This window comes from Aspergillus fumigatus, chromosome 5 (genome assembly GCF_000002655.1).
Source record: "Aspergillus fumigatus Af293 chromosome 5, whole genome shotgun sequence".
Lineage (NCBI taxonomy): Eukaryota > Fungi > Ascomycota > Eurotiomycetes > Eurotiales > Aspergillaceae > Aspergillus > Aspergillus fumigatus.
The window spans coordinates 3,142,259-3,162,430 of record NC_007198.1 but is presented as its reverse complement, the minus strand read 5'-3'; the positions used below and the strand labels follow the sequence as shown (position 1 = coordinate 3,162,430).

The window sequence follows — 20,172 nt, the reverse complement described above, 5'->3', positions numbered from 1 at the left end:
ATGTCTGCTCAAGACGAGTTCAACAGCCTTGTTGCCAACAATCAGGAGAAGTTCTCCACCCATCCTGAGGATCGAGATAACTCTGATCGCGACTCTGAGCCTGCCTCTGACAACAACACCAACCACGACGACCACGCACACTTTTCAGACTCGGAAGACTTTGACGATACCGCCATGGGTTCACGGACAACCACATATCAGGTTCCCAGGACCAAGTTCGACGCCAACACCGGGCCCAAGGGCGTCATTGCTGATGCCCAGGCCTTCGAACGTGCGCGCAAGCGCTCCTTCCGCAAAACCCTACTTGGTGCCGCGGGAATGGACTATAAGCATCATCGCTCCAACTCCAAGTCGATCACAGATGATGCCAATCTTCTTCAGAACTCGCCGCCGGATGGCTCTGCCAGCGAAGACGAGGAGCAGTTCATGCGCAAGTGGCGCGAGTCGCGCATGCAGGAGCTGCAGAACCGGAACCTACGACGTGCCAGTCCCCGAAGGAAGATGTACGGGTCCGTCGAGACGGTGGATGCGGGGGGTTACCTGGATGCTATTGAAAAGGTCTCCCCGAATACGGTCGTGGTGGTGTGTGTGTATGACCCTGAGGTGAGTATATATTGGTTTATGCCCCTTGCAATGGAGGCTCGTGGAACACACTACTAACAATAACCGCAGTCCAACGTCAGCTCCCTCGTGGAAGACTGCCTGGATACCATTGCTCGCAGACAACCAACCGTCCGCTTCATCAAGCTGGACCATGAGATCGCCGAAATGGACCACATTGACGCCCCGGCTCTGCTGGCTTATAGAGCAGGTGACGTCTTTGCTACTATCGTTGAGATTTTGAAGCAGATTCCCAAGGGCCGAAGCTGCAGTGCAGACAGTCTGGAAGATCTACTCAAATTGTATGTCTTTTCGTCGATTGTGTGCTTTTCGTTCCATCGTCTGCTAACTCTTTGCATAGATACCGGATTCTGTAGACCTCGTTTCTTGAAAGTCTTCTCTTCCCCGATTCTCTTTATGTTATGCAATATCATTGCTCCACTACAACGAGCACAGCGGGCGCATTGGGCTTCTTGTCGTTTTCATTTTCTCTACAGGATCTTGTTTTGACCTCTATTACCATTTGATTCCTTAACGAGGGCATTACTTTCACTCTTGGGCGGGTATTCGTTGATTCACTTTCTGGCTCTCCACGTATCTAGTATCGTGCTGTTTCATTTGTCTCCGGCCTCATCTGCATGAAACTCTGAGATATCCAAATCGTTTCGGTCTTCAGTTTCTTTTGTTTTCTGGACATATGGCGTTCATCTTTCGATAGACTGGTTTCACTGAAGATATTATCATCTCGATTGATTAGAATTAGGCTTTTCCCTTGATCATATCTCTTGTTGTTTCATTAATCACTTGGATCATTGCTCTCGCCAGCTCCTTACTTGGAAATCTCCCCTGTATGAAGGCCACCCAAACCCAACCAACCTTATTGAAGTGGAAATACAAATCAGGATAAGTGGGCCGGAAAAATAACATGACCTGGAAGAAATAAGAAGTTATGAAGATAAGAACACAATTGGAATACGGGGTTCGGAAAAGGAGAAAAGGAAATGAAGAAGAAGAAAAAATTACAAGAAAGCGACTACAAAGCCCCCTTCTCTTGTGTAAAATCCCACAGCATCTTGATCAGGTTGTCCGGAAGGGTATAAAGGTCGACGTGGAATTCGCCTTCTGCAAGCCAGTGAATACCGATTAGCAATTGTTTCTCAAAGATAACTTCAATCTGAAAAAAAATATGACCGGCAAGACGTACGCTCGACATCGTTCTTGGTATATGAGTCTGGCGCTTTGTGGTCGTGTACCATCTGCACGACCTGGAGGAGGTCGTCTTCTCCAAGTCTTTGGAGGCCATCTGCCAATTTGTCCATGTCGACCTGGTGCGGGAGGAGGTTAGATTAGTTGATGTACTGTCTTCGCCCGAGAGGATCCTCCTCGGTTGGGAGGAGAGAAACCAGACTCACATTCTTCTCCGTCCGCTTCTTCTTTTTCGATCCCTCCTCGCCTCCTGCGGCACGTTTCGATTTCACTCCGTTCTCGTCACCGGGTACTGGTCCCGACTCGCGCAGTAAAGCCAACAGCGCTGGCTTGGGGTTCTTGAACGTCTGCAAAGATAAAAGGAATGAGTACATGTGCCACTCGGTGAAATAAGTCGCGCGAGAACACAAGGGGTAGTGCTCACAATGACATGTTTGGACTCGTAGCGCGGCTGTGCGAAATTCAGGTCGTGCGTGAGGAAGTGTTCCTTATCGGCGGCAGTGAGACCAATCTGCAGGTCGAATTCACCCCATCCTTCCTCCGAGATTCTGAATGGGGGGTTCTTGAAAGCTGTTTGTTTGACGCGCTGTGTGTCAGTCTCGATTCATTGGTCGTCCCTTTGCCCTCTTGGCGTGACAAGAATTTGATAGCAGGGCCGTAAAGGAAGCGACGTACTCTGAACCGCACGGTCCCCGAAGCTGGGATGCAACGTGTATGTCACTTTGTCGAAGACGTTCGCCGGCACCTGTTCGCCGTGTTCATTGACAAGGTAGATCTCAATCGACCACGACCGCAGGGGGAATCCTTCAACACCGGAGTCCTTGTTCCTAGAGTAAGCAAGGGCAAGCGTCAGCATCACCACCAAACACACAAGGCAACACCACCAGCTCTATGCACGGAGTCCCGTAGAAACAGAAGCGCGTAGCAACGTTCCGACCACACGTGTACGCAATGCATTCAGACAAAGTGTATAGAAAGGCATGGGGAGAGGTATGGCTCTTGCGCGGCTCCGACGGTAGAGTATGAGGGAAGGTGACGTACACAACATGCTGCTCTGTCACCAGCCGAACTGTTCTCTTAACCTACGCGGCAGGGAAAAAAACAATCGGCGTCAGCATCATGCGATAGCAGCAAGGTCATCGGTATCTGCGTTAAGCATTGGAAGGTATAACGCAGGAACATCGGGTGATTCAGACGGACTCACATCGGGCATTTTGCCAGCGGGCCTCTGTTGGGCTGACCGTAGATCGGAGGTATTAGGAAGAGAAAAAGAGCGGTCTTTTGTATGGTGTCTTTACTGCAGAGTACTGCAATGGGAGACAAAGAGCTATTGGGTTCAAGGGTTGCGCGAATCAAGGTGAAGCGAGGTTGGATGTTTAGCGCCAAGCCTGCGGAGAAATCAGTAATTTGAACTGAAATACAAGTGTTCAATGTCGACCAGCTGTAGTGAGCTGCAAGTCAGCTCTACTTTTAGATACCTCGAATAAGGATGAATGGAGGAGACAGAAACGTGAGAGGAAAGTAAAGGCGTAATGTGAAAGCCCTCGTCGATGCTGTCTGGGGGGAAAGTAGGCAGAGAGCAGTGGGCAGTGTTAACCGCCACCAGAGTGCTTGAATACGGCCAAGGTCGCCTTCATCCAAACCTCCAGAACAATTGGAACTCAACTGGCTGTACCACGAAGACTACGAGAAGATACATGTCTTTAACCACACGACTAAGTCATAGCGATACTGAATTACAAGAACCTCCGCCTACATCCAAAGCCTGCTAATTGAGGATGCGCAGACAAAAGCAATCATTGCAGAAAAACGGTGCACAGAGCAGTTCTAAAAATTAGGAAAATTCGTACATAAACGTGGGGTGTATTCATGCGTATATTCGAGGGGATAGTATGTCTATCTACCACCAAATTGGTTCGAACGTCTTAAGGCACGCGATATCACCTGCCAGACGACGAGGGCACGTTGAATCTGATGCTCGATTGACTCAGCCTCTCACTGTCACCAGCTTGCAGAATCATTCGCGCACTCATGTGAAAACATCGGGGGCGGGGGAAGAAGGGAGGGGGATTGACAAGAGGATGCTGTGGCGGGGAATAATGGAATCGATGGGGTAAAGATGAGTTCAGGGACAGGCCATAAGTCAAAACTTGTCGAGATAGGATCGAAATGCAAATGGTTACAAAAGACACCGCAATCTCCAGGAGGCGTGGAGCTGCAACTTCTTACTGCTGGCCGATGAGCTTCTCGTTCTCCTGCTGGGCCTTCTCGAAGGCTTCCTTGAAGAGATTGGCATCTGTAATGTCTGATTAGCAAACATTGAATAAACCCCAAGCTTATCATCATCCAGGACTTACTCTCGCTGTTAGCGAAACGAATGGCCAGGGTCTGGGCCTCAGGTTCACCCTCACTGACGTCCGCAGCTACGCTCCAAACCCAGCTGCGGTCACTGCCAACATTGGGCTTGAGCTTCATGTCGGGAACAACTGAACAACCATTAGCCGCAAGACAATCCACTCACTGGGTGGTAGATAGAGACTAACCGTAGTGGTTAGCGCAGACCTTGAGAGTCTTGTCTCGGCGCATCACTAGCCGGGTCTTATGGTTCTCCTTGTGCTTCAAAAGTCTAACATCACCGGTACCACGCTCCTTCCATTCCTTGCTTTCAGCGTCGAATCGGAATAGCTTGGCACGCATCTTGAAAACCTGCTCCTCAAGCTCTTCGTTGGTCTTAACCTCGACCTTCTCCGTCAGGCGAATAACGGGCTCGAAATGGACATCAGGGGACTCGGGCGCCTCATCCTAGGTTGATCAAAAACTGTCAGTTCACAGCGTCTAGAGCATGTATCACAGCTGATATCGCTCTAGGGAAACCAGCTTTCCAAAAATGCTGTCTATCATACGCGTAGAAAAGGTAAAAAGATTGAAGGGCAATCCGGAGGAAGGGCCACCGTATCAAGACAACCAGCAACAAGCATCAAAGCAAGACAAACACCAGTGTAGAAAAAGCAAACTCACCTCTTCTTCACCCTGTTGAGCCTTAGAAGAACCAGAAGGCTCATCCTTAGCATCTTCAGCCTCCTCCTTCTTCTCCTTCTTGGGACCACCACCGAACATGGAGAAAACGCTGTCGGATGTCTTGGTGGCAGTATCCTTGACAGTGTCAACCGCAGCCTCGGTCACGGTCTTTTCTTCCGCAGGCTTGGACTCTTCAGTGTTGGCGGCGGTGGTCGTCTCCTCAGGCTTCTGAGCCTCAGGAGCGTTGGTGGCGGGGTCAGACTTGGTTTCAGCGACGTCAGACATGGTGGAAGGATCTGGGTTTCTGGGAGTTTTGTAAGTTGAAATTTGAAGTTTCGAGCGAAGATCAATTTACCTGCTACTCGGATAAGAGAAAGGTTTATTTGTGGTGGAAGGTAGTGAAAGGAAGAGGCAAAATATGTTTTGATTCAGGGCCTGCAATGGTGGGGAGTTCGTCCCGCTCACAAAATAATCATGCCTGGGCCCCCAGCAGTGTAGCCTAAGGCTACAATTACTCCACTAGTGCCACGGCTCAAGGCCATTTCATACAGTGTGCAAAGATGCGTGAAAGCGTCAAGTAGCAATTGTTCCAGTAATTGTTATCACATAAACCATATTCTCATAAACCTGTTAACCTGTGCTTATGAGTCATGACCATCCGTCCGTCCCTATCGCCTGAAAAATTACCCAAAGCAAAGATAGCAGGACAATTGAAAGAAAGAATAAAAGTAATGAACTCTAGACGTCAAATTTCGCCGACAGCAGTATTTATGACGAATCTTCCAGGTGTGAGGAAGCTTTTCGCCTCATCATATTCTTTACCCTTCTCTGAGCCCTATCCAAAGTGTCGCATTTCCTAGCGTCTCGCATTTGGTGCTTGAGGGCCTCAAGGTTGAGATTTCGGGCAGAGGTGCTGACTTTGTTCCATGTGTTGTCCATGAACCCTCTGGCCTCTCTGCTAAATCTGTCCCTGTGACTCTGTATCACAGATGAGGCTGCCAGAAATGGTTGCACAGCAGTGCGCTTGACGACCTCTGAAAGTTGCTTTGACGTAGAGATAACTACCTCTTTCGTCTCCAGAGAAAACTGCGCAGAACCTTGCCGAATTATATCGGCTTCATGTCGCAAGTAATGCGTCTTCTTCACTACATCTCCCATCATCAATTGCAAATCGGTGCACAGCCGACTATATGCCCCTGACAGGCCGGTGTGCGCCGAACTCAAGTCTCGCGCAAGTTGGGATGTAATAGCTTGTGCCGCTCGCTTCCAGCTCGCGATCTTGAGCCACGGTGTCCCCAAATCAATTGACATGGACTGGTTGAGGAATGGCTTTATGTCTGCAGTGATGATGATGTCGACAACACCATAAGCATCTCCCCTGTCCAATCTAAGCGTGTACACTCCTTCGAATAGCTTGGAGAACTCGTAAGCAAGAGAAACGTTGTTCCTGCTGATTTTCACATCGAATTTTGGTTGCTTCTTCATGCTGAAGAAAGTACGCGGAGGCTTTAGAATAAGATGACAATCACCAACTACCTGTATCTGGAACTGGCTCGAATTCGCCTCCTGCGCAGGACCAGATGTGACTCCACTAATAGTGTTCCCGATGTGAGATCGACTGGAATATTGACTTGTGAGCAGCCGTACCTCCTCCACAGATGCGGACGGCGGTGAAAGAGAAGTCTGCCCGGGTCTCCCCATAAAAAGAAGGCTGGAGGGGCTTATCGCTACAGCAGGAGATGGGGTTTTCGAGAAGGTGGGATGAGAGAACAGATCTAAGAGGGACACAGTAGTAAATTGCAAAGCCGAATAACACAATGTGATAGCTGTGACGAAAACGATTGTCATGATACTCAAACGCAGGAGGGGGGTCCAGTCGCGGTCGTCATTTCGGTAATGAACACTAGAGAGCGCCCTGTTGAAGATCTCCGCGGTGAAGAATCTCTTCTTCATCTCTTCTGGCGAACCTGATAGGTGCACTCGGGTTTTGGATGGCTCTCGAGGATGAACCTCTGCTAGAGAAGCCAGGTTCCGGTTGAGTTGCCCAGGAGTAATGCTCTCGAAAGTCTTCAGGTCGATGGGGTACCTCCTCAGAACTGTACTCTTCCCGGTAGTTGGATGGCGAGATTCCAGACACATATGAAGACTATGGTAATTCAGAGGGATTGGTTCGCTCGACATCTTCCATAGCGGCTTCTCCGAGATCATCAATGTCGGAACCCCATGTCTTTCCATGAAGATACGGGCTAGGTTTTGCGTTTCCACAGCATCAGGAGAATCCATAGTCGAAAGGAAGAGGATGGCTACGTCCGGGAGTGTCCAGTCTGGAGAGGATGAGACGGTGTAGTCACATCCGCTCCAAGAAGATGTGCATGGGGGCCGGTTCTTGAACATCAGGCTGATCGAGCCAGTATAGTCAGTCTCAGCGTCGGAAGAAGCCTGTACACACTCGTCGACAATGAGCTGCACATGGATCGGAAGAAGTTCTGCAAAATTAGGTACGGCCCCTGCACCAAATGCAGTGGGAACAACATGGTATCTGGAAGACTCTGCGGAGCTACTCTCATAGCTGCTGCATGAGCTTGAAACTAGAACATCGCCAATTTTGTCCAGTATTATAGTGCGGTAATCAGAGTGCCCAATATACAGGACACGAAACGGTTTCTCGGTGTCGAGGCTTCTTTTTGTCATTGTCTGTTGGACTGTGACTGTGAGGAGGGAGTCTTGATAGTCGCAACCAAGATCCTCTAGAAGTTCTGTGGACTCAAGGCTGTCAATAACCCGGATAGTGTGTTTCAGCTCTACTCGTTCGGCTTCAGGCCACTGCTCAGGTTCAACGAATTGAATCGACTGGCTCGATTGATAAAAGGTCGTCTTAGCGGTAAGGTTACTACCGTCGATGGCATCACCGTTTTGAGTAAACAGGGAAGGAAGCTCCTGAGACTCGGAATTCGTGATCATTTGATTATATTCTTCCTCATCAGTGTCGTCTTCGCCAACAGCGTCGGCCTCGCTGCAGCTGTACTGGTCATCGAGACTGGCAACGTCGTCGGGGCCGGTCTGATCAATCAGAGACCCCGCGTCAGTCTGCTCAGAACGAGTGCCATCCTCAGAATGGGCATCTGAAGTACTCAAGGCTGCCCAACTTTCGCTCAATGATCGGCTGGTGTGTTCTGCCGCCGGAGTTGACGTCATACTTGTAGGTCTCGATCGTGATAACCACTCTTCAACGGAGCCGCTTAGCGGTGGGAACGTTGGATATTGGAGGTGGGGTGTGCCTGAGACAGAAGGACGTCTGGAGTAAGGCTTTGGAGAGTCAGCCATGTTTTCAGAGTGCGGTTATCATCGAGAAAAGATGGTTATAGCAGGGAGGTTGACTGCGTAGTCTCAGTGGAGTACAGAGAACGAAGACTTAAGTCTAGTGGACAGATCTGAAAGGGGGGATACGTTAACTTCACAGGGGAAGCTCTGCCCAGTTCTATCTGAGAATGATAAAGGACAGCTTGTCAGTGAACTCCCCAGATCAACCCTGCCTAATAAGCGGATGCCCGATGATTACTATAGCAGCGGAGGGGAAGCTTCCCGGGCTAAGCGGAGAAGTCAGGTGCACTAAGGCACAGAAGTTAGTTGAATGATGGAAATATCCAGGAATAAAAACCCTTGTCCTACATCAAAGAAAAGAGTAGATCAGTGTATGAGGAATCTTTAACAGATTAATTTCTAAAGCAGTAATTACTTTAGTAGGTTAGGGGAACAGATTGTGTCTGTCAATGTAGATAGCAAGAACAGCTGCCACCGGCGGGCGGCGCACATGACACCTGATGACTGGGTACTACAAAGCCCGTGTAGATAGTTATAAGGACCGGACTATCGAAGTCAGGTGGAAGTTGACTAGGTAGCTCAGGTCCAGTATGCCCTAGGCAGCAATTAGATCCTAAGACTGCAGTTACCTCATCATGTTGTTTTAACCATTAGGATGTGACATCATCATTTAGTCGCTTATCGTTATCATTGTTGGAGTAACTGATAACGAAAAAAAGTATCTCGGCTAAACCCAAACAAGCCTAGACTGAGAGAGTACCTCTATGCCAGGGCTACTGTAGATGTCCATCCATAGTATGGAGGATTGGCCCTCCACTCTACTATTGGATCCGAGGTATCTGTATCTAACCCGTACTCCAATGCCGCTCAACATGATGCCATCCTCTCCCATTTCTTGACTCGTCTCTGGAAGGAAGTGCTCGGGGGATGAAGGCTAGTCCTTTCTGTGAATGCATGATCACAACAATACGTCCAAGCTTACACTAGTTCGATCTTGCGAAACGTCATAAAGATGGATCAGCTCATGTTCTATAAACAAGTCATGCTCAGTGTATTATTTGAGACTCAATGACGCATATGGAGGGCAGGCCGTTCGTCAACGGGGGCTCACCGGGGACAATATGTACAGTCGTCAGAAGTAAATGCAGAACGGCAGAAACAAGAAGGGGATACTGGGTTGCAAGGAGACAGAGAATACCAAAGAGGCATGGGGAAAAAATGTAGGGATTTAAGCATTAGATATCGGAGGCCTCAATAACGGTCACATCGCCGCTGTGTCATCCTCGGTTCACATATAGTGCTAGGCTTCGAGAATCCGAGATGGCCATATTGTGGCATGACTATTCCCACACTGTTGCCAAGGATGCTCACTTGGGGGCTTCAGCGAATGGCGATTGAGAACAGCACTCGCTCAGAACCGCGGCCGGCCGACGGAGGAGTCTCCAAGGCAGCTGTCTGGTAACAGGGGCCTGCAGAAAGAAGACTCTACACGAGTCGGTCGCTGGCCGCGCTTGAGCCACACACAGCTTTGAAAGCTGCATTGTCGAAGAGTCGGATCAGTATGCGCAAGAGACAATGCTTCCGAAAGTCGGTCAGGGTATTCTCTGAACGGAGATGAAGATTTCCACAAGAATTATAGAACGTGGCAATCCAAACAAGATGTACGAAGCACGCTAGATGAACCTGTCAATATGAGGGTGTCACGCCGTCTTCCATATGAGAAGTCGTCAGATCCGTTAAAACGCCGTCCAGAAGAACCCCACCACCAACACATTCTGCAGGCCCAAGCCAAAAACTCCCAGGGCGACCCAAGTAGCGCTCATAATCGAACAAGTAGGCATGGAAAGGGTGTTGCAAACATTATACAGAGTACATTGACGGGTTCCAGAGGCAAATCAGGTCTATGGAGATGCCCATCCTCCAGCAACTTCTACCCATTCGGCGAGACAGCTGCCTTGTTTGCCTTCAACATCCACAATATCAGTATCACATCTGCATCTGCAACCGACACCGTTCTCCTTGACGGGGTCAAAAGTCGCCCAATATTCATCTTCTTCGATTCGCGCCTTCTCATCCACCGTGGTCTTTTCCAGATATGGAATTCGGGGTAGTTGTCGCGCAGGCGCATTTGCAGGGCAGTGTTGGATCGTGGTGTGACGGTAGCCAAAATCACGGAAGTAGTGGATGTCGCTGGGAGATAAGAGAGCGCCAGCGGCTAGCGAGTGGATAGGCGCATCACCCCACTGTTTAGAAAAGGAGGTGTCAGTCCAGCCAAATAAGACACGAACCAATTGCGAACTTACTCTCTCCATCCAGAAGCCCCCGCTCTTGTCCATCATCTCGAAGAAATCCTCATATTCTTTGCTGCGGAACCAATCCAGGCGTGCGATTTCGAAGTTACTCCAGAAATGACACATGTTGTACTTCTCGCCCTCCATAGCCTCTGGATCAACTTCAGGAAGAGTATTCTCGCCTGGATCGGTAAGGAGTATCTCGTCGGGAAGCTTGTCCTTCTTCTGTTCTTCTTCTGGCTTGGGCTCCTCCTGTTCAGGCCTCTCAAGAAACATCTCCCAAAGTCCCTTCGACTTGAGATTATTCTTTCGCATATATGCGGATGCGTAGCGGAAGATGTTGGGTACAGTTTCCCGGAGTTCTTTGACGGCGATAGTGAAACCGTAAGTCTTATTAGCCTCGGCCATCATGATGAAAGGATCACTATTGTCAATGATTAGAGGATGCGGCCAGTTGGAAAGACGGGGGTGCTATACGTACTATGTGATATCGCAGAAGTACTTGATCTCTGGCTCAAGACGCCAATACCACTCGTACTTCATGAGGAGAGGATGCTTGTAGAAAAACCTGTCGTCACGTCAATCATAGCTAACCACGACAAAACGCAAGAAACTTACCCAGAATAGAATCTGCACATATGATGGTAACTTTCCATGCCTCCATACATGATTGCAGCATCTCCTTGTTTTCTGATACCTTCCCTGGCAACCTCGTGGTCAACCCAGTCAGGGAAACCCCACATGGTCTCATCGATCTTGCCAAACTCCACAGGGGCGCTCGTGTAATTCTTGACGGTGGCCTTGAAGTCATCATCGAAGTCGCCGTCATTGAGGAATACATATGGATAGTGGAACCAGCGATTGAAGTGACGTTCGATAGATTTCAGTGACTGAACGACACCCTCCAATTCCTTGTTACGGGCGAGAACGACAAACGCAGCATTCGCCCGCTTATAGTCAGGGGGCACCTCTTCAACTGGCAAGCAGCCAGTAGCGAAGACCTTGTCATATTTCTCACTTATTCTCCTGTAGCAAAGAATGGCACATTAGCTTTGAGGTAGCTTTGAGGATTGGCACGGTGAAGGGGCTGTGGGTGAGAGTCGAACCTGATCGAGGGCGGAGTGCCTGCTGGAATGAGAATCCCACCAGGAGAGGATGGATGTCGTACGAATAAGAGTAAAATGAGGATGATCACAAGGCACGGAAATAACAGAACAAAGCCAAGGGGTATGGATATCGACGAGTTGCCCTTTAGGCGTATCCTGCGCTTCAGGAAAGCGAATCTGGAGAAATTCCGAGCCTTTTCGCGTGAGCTGTCATCGAAGGGTAGATTCGGCGTTGAGGGCAACCGTTTCGCAATACGCTGAATGAAGCTCATGATGGCAGTGTCTCCGCGCTGCGTCGACTTGTTTGAACTCGACGCCAAACTCCAATGTCAGGTTCCAGCGGTAGATTCAAGGCTCTGTCCGAGTCCGGACAAGCAGCCGAGTCTGAACAAAAGCCGTGGTTGATGAGCAGAGGATAGATGCTGAAGCGATTTGCAACAATCCGCACGCGAGACAACAGGGGATTGAAGCTGATGGATGTATACCAGCTGCAGATCGCCGAAATATGGACAGGAATGGGAATACAAGAGTATAGAACAAGTTTAGAATATCTCGCAATCAAGAGAGAAAAGAAGACCAGCAATGATAAACGAGTGGCCGGAGGAGAACCTCCTTTCTCTTTCCAACTTTTCCCTCTTCAATCGACCTGATGCGAGCAGGTGCGAAAAGCGTTAAAAGCAACGCAGCGGACCGTTGTCCTAAGCAGTGAGGCCAAAGACACGGAGGTAGTCGACGAGGTCATCAATCAAGGATGGGGTTGGGGGGAAGAACTGGATGGGGAGGTGGAAAAATTGCGGGAGGCATCCAACGACGGGGCGAAGGTTTGAGGGTATGGTTTTGGGGATGGGAGAATTGGGAGATTCCGCCAAGCCCAACGAGGCGCAAGCCGTTCGCTCTGGTCCACTGTCACACCGGAATGGTAAGTTTACAAGCGGCTCAAACCGTAATACCACCAGACAGTACGGAATAGATAATCTACATATAACCTATGTAAAAGGAACAGGCAATTCCTTCGATTCTCCCTCAATTCGCAACAGACTACTACCTCACCTAGTATCAGAATACTACTGAGTCAGTATGATTTTTGTCTCAATGATGAGATGAATCAGATCGTTGATAAGTGATAGTTGTGGAGACGCAACTCAAGGTATCGACATCACTTCTTCTCTATCCGGATATTCAACCACGTACCTCCTGGAGTACGCAGCGCATAATACTCCGCACTCTCCATGCAGGGTCAACTACGAAGATTGATATTAGCTGACTAGCAGTTTTAATCTTTGGAGCATGCATATGTAGTCACATTTGGGCTTGCCAACATAACTGATAATTACAGAGGTACAAGGGAGTACACAGTGCATTGAGGATGTGTTATTAGTAAAGGTATTGATCAGGAGATTCTTCCACAATTCTGGGATACGAGCGAGTAGTCTTTTGTGAGTGCGTGTGCTTTCCTGAAAACTAAGGTAACGCCCCTATCATCTTAATCCTCCATTATTACAGTGTCCTTCCTAGGTGTGCTCTTGATGGACTATCGGCCCGATGATACAGAAAGAAATGTAAAGTAATGACAGCCTCGACTGGAGGGATCTTCCCTCAGTACCACCAATGAGTGGCTCATCCCTACCTAGTAGGTACCTGTACCTACCGTACCTTACCATACCTCATGACTTGGGAATTCATGTACATTAAGCTAAAGGTATGGTAATAAGCTATGAGAAGATATAAACTTCAGGTAGGGAGTACCTCTCAGAAGTCGAACCCTTCAGACCCACACGTGACCCTTAGTCAAGAGGATCTGTCAAGGTGGCCTCTTTCGCCTCCTTTTTTTCTTTTTTTTTTTTTCTTTTTTCTATTTTGCCCTTGACCTACGAAGGGTCTGGACCGTTGTTTAGTGCGTCGTTGTTTTTAGAAATGGTAGTCAGAACTTAGTGTGCTGTCCTTGGAGTTTCATAAGCTCAAATCTACAATAGCAAGAAGTGAAATGAAATGATTTGCTATTATTCTTTCTCTTAATAGCGATCTAGTATTTACCCATACCCTCACTCATGCAGATAGTTGAGATACTTGCATCCAGAATTAGAAATAAGGGGTTATCCAATAATCCTCTTTTGGCCGACCACTAAAAGCATCTATTTAGTAGCAAGCCTACTCTTGTATTAAGCTATTACTACTGAATCCAACACCATTTATGCATAGGAAGAGAGGTATGCACCCCTGAGAAGACAAGTACAGCAGATACTGAAGTGTGAAGTAGTGCAAAGTAACGTCGGTCATTCACGAGAGGTTGATTCTATAATCAGATCAGTGAAGCCTGCGATGGAATAAAAGTAGTATTGCCTCCAGTCTACGGCGAAGCAGATTCAAGTCCAACCAACCAGTAGAAAAGGAGTTGATTCGAAACAGAACTTGAATCAGAACCGGGGGGGTTGCCGCCCTCACTTCAAGCAAGTAATGGTGGTCTACTCCTTAGTAGTTATCTAGTAAGCAGCTTCACCCGACGTCCCAGACTTCGAAGCATCTCCTGTCGGATGATCTACCCCAAGTACTCATTAAAAGCCGCCCATGCGTTCCATGGGACTGTGATGGAGGAACTTCCTTCGAGAAGGGTAATTGTTTCCCAATACATTTCCTGTTTACATACAGCTTCATCACAACGAACAAAACAATAGAGTGCCGTCACTCATTGAGTGCAGGCGCATTCTGCACCCTGAGGTCTTTCTCCACGCGACCGTCATCGCCGCATCTTAATTTCTTTCAAAATCGGGGTTCATTTCACCCCTCCTAGGACAGTGGGAGGGACCGTTAGTCCTTGTGACGCTGCCTCGTCAAATTATCCTGCGCTCTGCAGACAATCAGAGAGAAAGTTGCCCTTTACCTGGGAACTAGTCAGAAATATTTCCATTGTTTCTGCCTACGTTCTCAGGTGCCCTTCTTGTATTTCATAGGGACCTGTTCGCAGTGACTGTTCAGATGCGGTCATACAATTTTGAATTACGATCCTCATCATAGATACCTTTTCACTTCAACTTGCGGCCAGGGCATGTGGTCTCCATACTAAACTTCCGTGACTTTTCATAATCTCAATCTTGTCCCTTGACAGAAAGTCTGCGATCATGATGGATCAAAAAATGTCGAGTTCAGGCCCGCCAATCTCGGAGGCGCATATGAAAGCTCCCTCGATTCAGTTTCCCGACGGCACTGTCCAACAGTCTACAATTTTACGGCCTATACACCCTTCCCCCGCCTTTCGCAATGGCCATGTCAATTTGGACACATTTTCTCCAGTCAACGAAAATGGTAGCTTTGAATTCGATCGAGTCTTGAAAACCGGGCAAGTGCATCGTCGAGTGAAACACAAGCATGTAAGTCCCTTTCGATACAGAAGCACTAGTTGCTATGTCCTAATATATATGCTTTTTAGGCATTCCGAGCTTCTTGGAAGCCCGCCTACCTCGTCCTCCGCCCGAACCTCCTGTCTGTATATAAAGATGAGGAAGCGACAAGACTTCGGGCTTCCATAACTCTTTCGGAAGTCACAGCGGTTGCTCCGGTCAAATCCCCGCGATCGTCTCGACAACACGTCTTCGGTATATTCTCGCCATCCAAAAATTACCGCTTCCAGGCTTTGTCGGAGAAGGATGCAGAGGACTGGATTAGACGTATTCGTGCTGAAACTCGTGCGGACGAGGAAGAGGAAGCCTTCTTGGCTCTGTCGCGGAATAGAAATGTGCCGGCAACGAATAGGCAGCACATCGAGGATACTACAGATCACTCAGAATTCGAGTATCCGGGAAGGGCCAGCTCGCCTGAATTGGGACGGTCACTTTCACCTGGCCGCTATTCCACTCGATACGGCTCCTTACAGGACCACTCGGGAAACGAGATTACTTCCTATTCGGAGTGGTCTGATGGACCTACAAGCAACTCCAGTACTCACATGAAGCCCAACCGTTCCCTGCAGAATTTGTCTACCTCGGCTCCTGTGGGTGGACAACAACTCCAACCGCGAGATGTAGGTCGCAGCCAGGAGTTGGGTATCCTCCGCGATCCAGAGAGAGTTATTTGCAACGGCTATCTCCAGTGCCTTCGAATCAAAGGCGCAGTGCGCCAGTGGAAGCGTCTGTGGGTTGTCTTGAGGCCAAAGAGCCTTGGGTTCTATAAGGATGAGCAAGTACGATAGACCTAACCATGTTTTCTCAAGCGGGACTGGGCAACAAGCTAACATTGAGAAATAGGAGTACTCCGCTATCAAAATCTTGCCCATGTCTCAGGTCATCGAGGCGGCTGAAGTTGACCCTCTTTCACGTTCTAAGAAGTTCTGTCTTCAGATAATCGCGGAAGACAAATCGTACCGATTATGCGCACCTGACGAAGAATCTCTTGCCAATTGGTTAGGCTCCTTGAAGAGTATTCTTGTTGCGCGCAAGAGGTTGGAGCCTGCACCAGGAGCATCTGCACCATGAATATTAACTTTGATGTGGAACAAGCAAACACATATGCTGACTACTGGCTCAATCTCAATTTTCATTCCTTTCACTCCAAGAATATTCTTCACTCGTTTGCAGATCTTGAGTGATCTAGGGTCCTCTCCTTTGCACAGCGTTTCTTCCTTGCTATCATATTTGTTTTCATGACGTACATACCCCTTCTTGTGATGGCTGTTCTTTTATTACCTTTTTGTCATCCCTTCTTGTATTGCTCTTATGGGATCTCGAGACTACTCAACATCGTCGAGTTCATGGCAATTTTTGATGACAAGTCTTGACTGCGTTTGCTGTATAATGATCTCGTTCCTTCTGGTATTTTCCTTGCTTGTTTTCGTCATTGTTCTTCCACTGGCAATGGACGACGGAAATCAGTGTCTAATTGGTGTTACAACCTGGTTGTATGACGTCTAATAATCTTAATGCATTATTGGTCTTCTGTATATGAAGGATAATGATGTGTGAAAGACGTGTAAAGTTTCACTTTCAGCCCAAACCATAAGGGAACTCTTCGTCAAGCGGTATCACCTGTCTCGTCACCAGGGACAGCATCGTAACTAGCCGCCGAGGTTGCCTCCAGCTTATCATCCCGACTCTCATGGTTGACCACCAGGAATGACAAAAACACTATAGCGGCACCAAACCAGTATATAGCACTCGAATACTGTCCCTGCAGGAAGATTTGACCCACAAGCGAGAGGGGGATGGTCAGACTCAGCCCAACAGTCACGACAAGCGGAGTGGTAAGGAGCATCGCGTACGCCCAACATATATCTGAAACCAGTGATGAAAATGAATTTACCTGTTGGAATGCGAACGTCAGTCCATGGCGCCGCAGTGGGTCACGTTATTGTCACGACGTATTCCTTACCAGCACTATAGTCCATATTCTCCCGGTATCAGGGAGAACGAACGGCTCGATCCCGGTGAAATGTAAGATGACGAATCCCGGCCAGAGCAAGAGCATATTAAAGAGTCCCACTAGCCCGAAGAACAGCACCATATTGACCCGCGACTCATCGCCGACTTGTCTTTTTAGGACGATAGTGTAGACGCCGTACATGACTGCGCTGAATGCGGCCATGGCGTCGCCAAGAGCAATCTCGGCGGTCGTCTTGTGGGGGAAGGTACCTGAACTGCCATCATCTCCGGGCGGGGAGTCCGTTGACGACAGATCTACGCGGGAGATGAGGATTATTCCAATCAGGGAAGCAATAACGCCGGCAAGTTTGCGGACGGTGAACCGTTCCACCCCAATCATTGCGCCGAAGATGAGGGTCCAGACTCCTGGAGGGATGTGTTAGCCTAGGATTTATCAATCGGTCTTTGTGCGATTGCAGATTACGTACCGCTAGTTGAAGTTAGGATCGTGGTACTTCCTACTGTTGTGTATTGCAGACAGGCCATTGCGAAGTAATTCGCCTGTACAAGTCAGGCGCCGGCTCAAAGAAGGTGGGTTGGCAATATTTCACTTACAAGGACCTGTTCATGCTTGTTAGCTTGTATATTGAAGGTCCTTGTCATGTTGACTCCTTACCCATAATAAACAAAATTGGAAGCTCAATCTCGCAGTTGCCCTCAAGCCAAGCTTGCCATAGCTATCAACTTCGTTTTCACTCTGTTGTCTATCTGCGAAAGAGGAAGGATGCGGCACGTCGAGTGCCTCGCGCTTCGAATCGTGCGAATCAAGATGGAGCAACAGGCTTTGAATAGAATCGATCTGAGACAATCTACCCTGGCGCCATAATTTGAATAGTCTGCCCAGGATGATCGAGAAGAGAGGAATAATGAATAGCGAGCTGTTGGTGTAGGTCACAAAGAACGGTTTCGAGTATGAATTATCCGCGAAGATGGTCTAGAAGGGATGGAAAAATGTACAGTCAGCACGCGTATAGCAGGATGCCAGCCATAACGAAGACACAGATGTATAGCATCAAATAGAATCATTTCGAGAGTTCTCTTCTCGAGATGCACATACGCTGGCCAAAAAGTTCGACGCCGTCCACAAGACCACCACGAGGAGTAGGAGACAGATGCCTAGCGACCGTCTTGCGACCCCAGTCCAGCTGGGGCCACGCCAACTATATGTCTCCATGGGCAAGTTGTAGTATTGAAAAACTTATGGTGATAGAACGAATTTCATAAAGATGAGCTGGAGAAACGAGCGACGCCTGGTCATTGATTGAAGGTACCCGACCGATTAGACCAATTTGTGATCGTGGATCATGGAGCACGATATCCTGCAAACCGTGACGCGCCAACGCTAGGATTGAGAGTCGTGTCCATTAATCGCAGTTGGAAACAGGCGGTGTCAATGGTAGATGGCCTGGTCCGGAGTGTTTCAGCGTGATCGCCTTGAAGCGGGGGTTCATTCCGATCATGGAGATGTTGGTAATCCCGAAGCAGGTAAATATATGCCAAGCATCACGAGCGCGCCCTGATAAGGCACGAGACTCGATCACAGCTGCTACTCAGCATACCTGTACCATTTTTGCTTCTTCTTGCGCTGAAAGTTCAATATCATTATTTGCAGTTTAATGATAGGGACTACAAAGATACTAAGTGCATGTGCAGCAGGTTTATGTGTGTGACTCTCGATTAATTGAGTACGCCATCGAAAAAGGCGAAAAAAAAGGTCACCACCGATAAGAAAAGAAGAGTCAAAAGCTGCCCTTTCCGACCCGATAGAACAATAGGAAACAGGCAACTTGGTACACCGAGGAACTTTGAAGGTATATATGGATCCCAAACTATCGTAGAAAGTACAATCCTCCAAGCTCGCCAAATGGAACAAAGAAAGAAACAGCTCTACAAACCACAAACGCACGACGAATGAATGAATAGCAGCGGTGTTGTAAATCGTTCAAAAGTCATGGCCATCGCCGAAGCGCATCAACAAGCACAACCATCACGGTCACTATCGAGGTGGATGTTGATGGGATCGCTGAATTCGCCGTTGAACTCCTCAGCCTCTTCTTGAGCCAGGGCGCTTCGGGCGATGACTTTCAGCATATTAGCATAGCGTTCTCTGTTCATGTTCAAGCCAAAAAAAAAAAAAAAAAAAAAAAAAAAAAAAAAAAAAAAAAAAAAAAAAAACCTTCCCCTCGAAAGCCTGCTCCACGTTGACTGCTTCCTTAGCGCTTGTCTCGAAGTAAGGGATGTTGCCCTTGGATTGGCAGAAAGTCATGGCGCGTTTCGAAGAAATCATCCGCTTGCTTTCCTCCACATCAATCTTGTTGCCGATCACAACCTGCAAAATGGTTACCATCTGCCCGTTTGCACATCAGAGGTCAGTTAGGGGCAGGTGGGATCGTACGAAAGGAAAGCTCTCCGGGTCGCGGGGGCTAGCTTGGATGAGGAATTCATCGCGCCAACTGTCGAGAGCCTCGAAGCTCTTGGAATTATTCACGTCGTATACCAGAACACAACAATCCGCACCCCGGTAGAATGCAACACCTAAAGACTGAAATCGCTCTTGACCCGCAGTATCCCAGATCTATTAACAGGTTAATTCGCAATTCTCCGCGAATACGGGAGCTATGGGTACACATGCCTGCATTGTTACCAGACGGTCGTCTACGAGCACCTCTTTCGTGAGAAAATCGGCGCCGATAGTGGCCTTGTAGCTTGCACTGAACTTCTTGTTGACCTATCGATCGGATGGAGGTTAACAATTTGGACGATATCCATCGATCGCCGAAATGAGGCCACTGACATATTGATTCATCAAGCTCGTTTTGCCAACACCACTGTCGCCCAGAATGATGACCTAGAATTTCCAAAGAGGCGTGAGTAAATGCCCAGCAATTTCATGGACCCTGACTGTCGTGTGGATGAGGAAGATGTACCTTCAGCAAGACCTTCTTGCGTGACGCCATCGCGGTGGAGAGTGGGGGAAAGGCAGGATAATCCTAGCAAAAGACAAGGAGAATGCGGAAAGCCTGTCAAAAGCGTAGTAGTGCCAGAGAATGAGAAAGCCTGCAGTTGTCAAAGGGCGAAGGGGTAGAGGTAGACTGGACGTATGTAGTAGAGATGAGGAGCAGCAACAGTTAGCAGCGCTGCTGTTGGGTCCTGCAGTGATGAGCCGACGCTAACTGGGACCGTTGGGTTCGATGATGCATGATGGCCCGAGCGGTGGCCGAA

General features: G+C 48.5%; 8 protein-coding genes across 8 annotated transcripts; 2 read left to right on the top strand and 6 right to left on the bottom strand.

The window, feature by feature from the left end:
• AFUA_5G12200 (phosducin family protein) lies at positions 1 to 977 on the top strand (the record flags this gene model as incomplete). Its single annotated transcript, XM_748338.1, has 3 exons — positions 1 to 603; positions 673 to 902; positions 962 to 977. 3 exons carry the CDS (start codon positions 1 to 3, stop codon positions 975 to 977), a joined length of 849 nt encoding a protein of 282 aa, XP_753431.1.
• Positions 978 to 1,633: 656 nt separating this feature from the next.
• Positions 1,634 to 3,017, bottom strand: AFUA_5G12190 (putative transcription initiation factor subunit (TAF30); the record flags this gene model as incomplete). The annotated part of the gene is made up of 6 exons (XM_748339.2): positions 3,011 to 3,017; positions 2,489 to 2,888; positions 2,231 to 2,392; positions 2,013 to 2,153; positions 1,854 to 1,925; positions 1,634 to 1,774 (listed from the first exon to the last, which is right to left on the bottom strand). The coding sequence occupies exons 2-6, from the start codon at positions 2,660 to 2,662 to the stop codon at positions 1,634 to 1,636; spliced, it is 690 nt and encodes a 229-aa protein (XP_753432.1). The 5' UTR covers positions 2,663 to 2,888; positions 3,011 to 3,017.
• Positions 3,018 to 3,586: 569 nt separating this feature from the next.
• On the bottom strand, positions 3,587 to 5,294 carry AFUA_5G12180 (Ran GTPase-binding protein YRB1). Its single transcript, XM_748340.2, has 5 exons — positions 5,180 to 5,294; positions 4,825 to 5,120; positions 4,350 to 4,608; positions 4,164 to 4,292; positions 3,587 to 4,102 (listed from the first exon to the last, which is right to left on the bottom strand). Exons 2-5 carry the CDS (start codon positions 5,107 to 5,109, stop codon positions 4,032 to 4,034), a joined length of 744 nt encoding a protein of 247 aa, XP_753433.1. The 5' UTR covers positions 5,110 to 5,120; positions 5,180 to 5,294; the 3' UTR covers positions 3,587 to 4,031.
• A 70-nt stretch (positions 5,295 to 5,364) lies between these two features.
• AFUA_5G12170 (uncharacterized protein) lies at positions 5,365 to 8,597 on the bottom strand. Its single transcript, XM_748341.2, has 2 exons — positions 8,494 to 8,597; positions 5,365 to 8,433 (listed from the first exon to the last, which is right to left on the bottom strand). The coding sequence occupies exon 2, from the start codon at positions 8,146 to 8,148 to the stop codon at positions 5,593 to 5,595; it is 2,556 nt and encodes an 851-aa protein (XP_753434.2). The 5' UTR covers positions 8,149 to 8,433; positions 8,494 to 8,597; the 3' UTR covers positions 5,365 to 5,592.
• A 194-nt stretch (positions 8,598 to 8,791) lies between these two features.
• AFUA_5G12160 (glycosyltransferase family 15 protein) lies at positions 8,792 to 12,385 on the bottom strand. Its single transcript, XM_748342.2, has 5 exons — positions 11,543 to 12,385; positions 11,055 to 11,462; positions 10,918 to 11,004; positions 10,449 to 10,860; positions 8,792 to 10,388 (listed from the first exon to the last, which is right to left on the bottom strand). Exons 1-5 carry the CDS (start codon positions 11,812 to 11,814, stop codon positions 10,047 to 10,049), a joined length of 1,521 nt encoding a protein of 506 aa, XP_753435.1. The 5' UTR covers positions 11,815 to 12,385; the 3' UTR covers positions 8,792 to 10,046.
• Positions 12,386 to 14,048: 1,663 nt separating this feature from the next.
• AFUA_5G12150 (PH domain-containing protein) lies at positions 14,049 to 16,008 on the top strand (the record flags this gene model as incomplete). Its single annotated transcript, XM_748343.3, has 3 exons — positions 14,049 to 14,907; positions 14,967 to 15,716; positions 15,781 to 16,008. The coding sequence occupies exons 1-3, from the start codon at positions 14,659 to 14,661 to the stop codon at positions 16,006 to 16,008; spliced, it is 1,227 nt and encodes a 408-aa protein (XP_753436.2). The 5' UTR covers positions 14,049 to 14,658.
• A 535-nt stretch (positions 16,009 to 16,543) lies between these two features.
• Positions 16,544 to 18,439, bottom strand: AFUA_5G12140 (DMT family transporter; the record flags this gene model as incomplete). Its single annotated transcript, XM_077804865.1, has 6 exons — positions 18,008 to 18,439; positions 17,567 to 17,884; positions 17,506 to 17,511; positions 17,379 to 17,451; positions 16,901 to 17,316; positions 16,544 to 16,831 (listed from the first exon to the last, which is right to left on the bottom strand). The coding sequence occupies exons 1-6, from the start codon at positions 18,122 to 18,124 to the stop codon at positions 16,544 to 16,546; spliced, it is 1,218 nt and encodes a 405-aa protein (XP_077661001.1). The 5' UTR covers positions 18,125 to 18,439.
• A 603-nt stretch (positions 18,440 to 19,042) lies between these two features.
• rab7 (Rab family GTPase YPT7) lies at positions 19,043 to 20,171 on the bottom strand (the record flags this gene model as incomplete). The annotated part of the gene is made up of 6 exons (XM_748345.2): positions 19,878 to 20,171; positions 19,745 to 19,798; positions 19,595 to 19,678; positions 19,346 to 19,525; positions 19,127 to 19,279; positions 19,043 to 19,057 (listed from the first exon to the last, which is right to left on the bottom strand). Exons 1-6 carry the CDS (start codon positions 19,905 to 19,907, stop codon positions 19,043 to 19,045), a joined length of 516 nt encoding a protein of 171 aa, XP_753438.1. The 5' UTR covers positions 19,908 to 20,171.
• Between the last annotated feature and the right edge of the window lies 1 nt (position 20,172).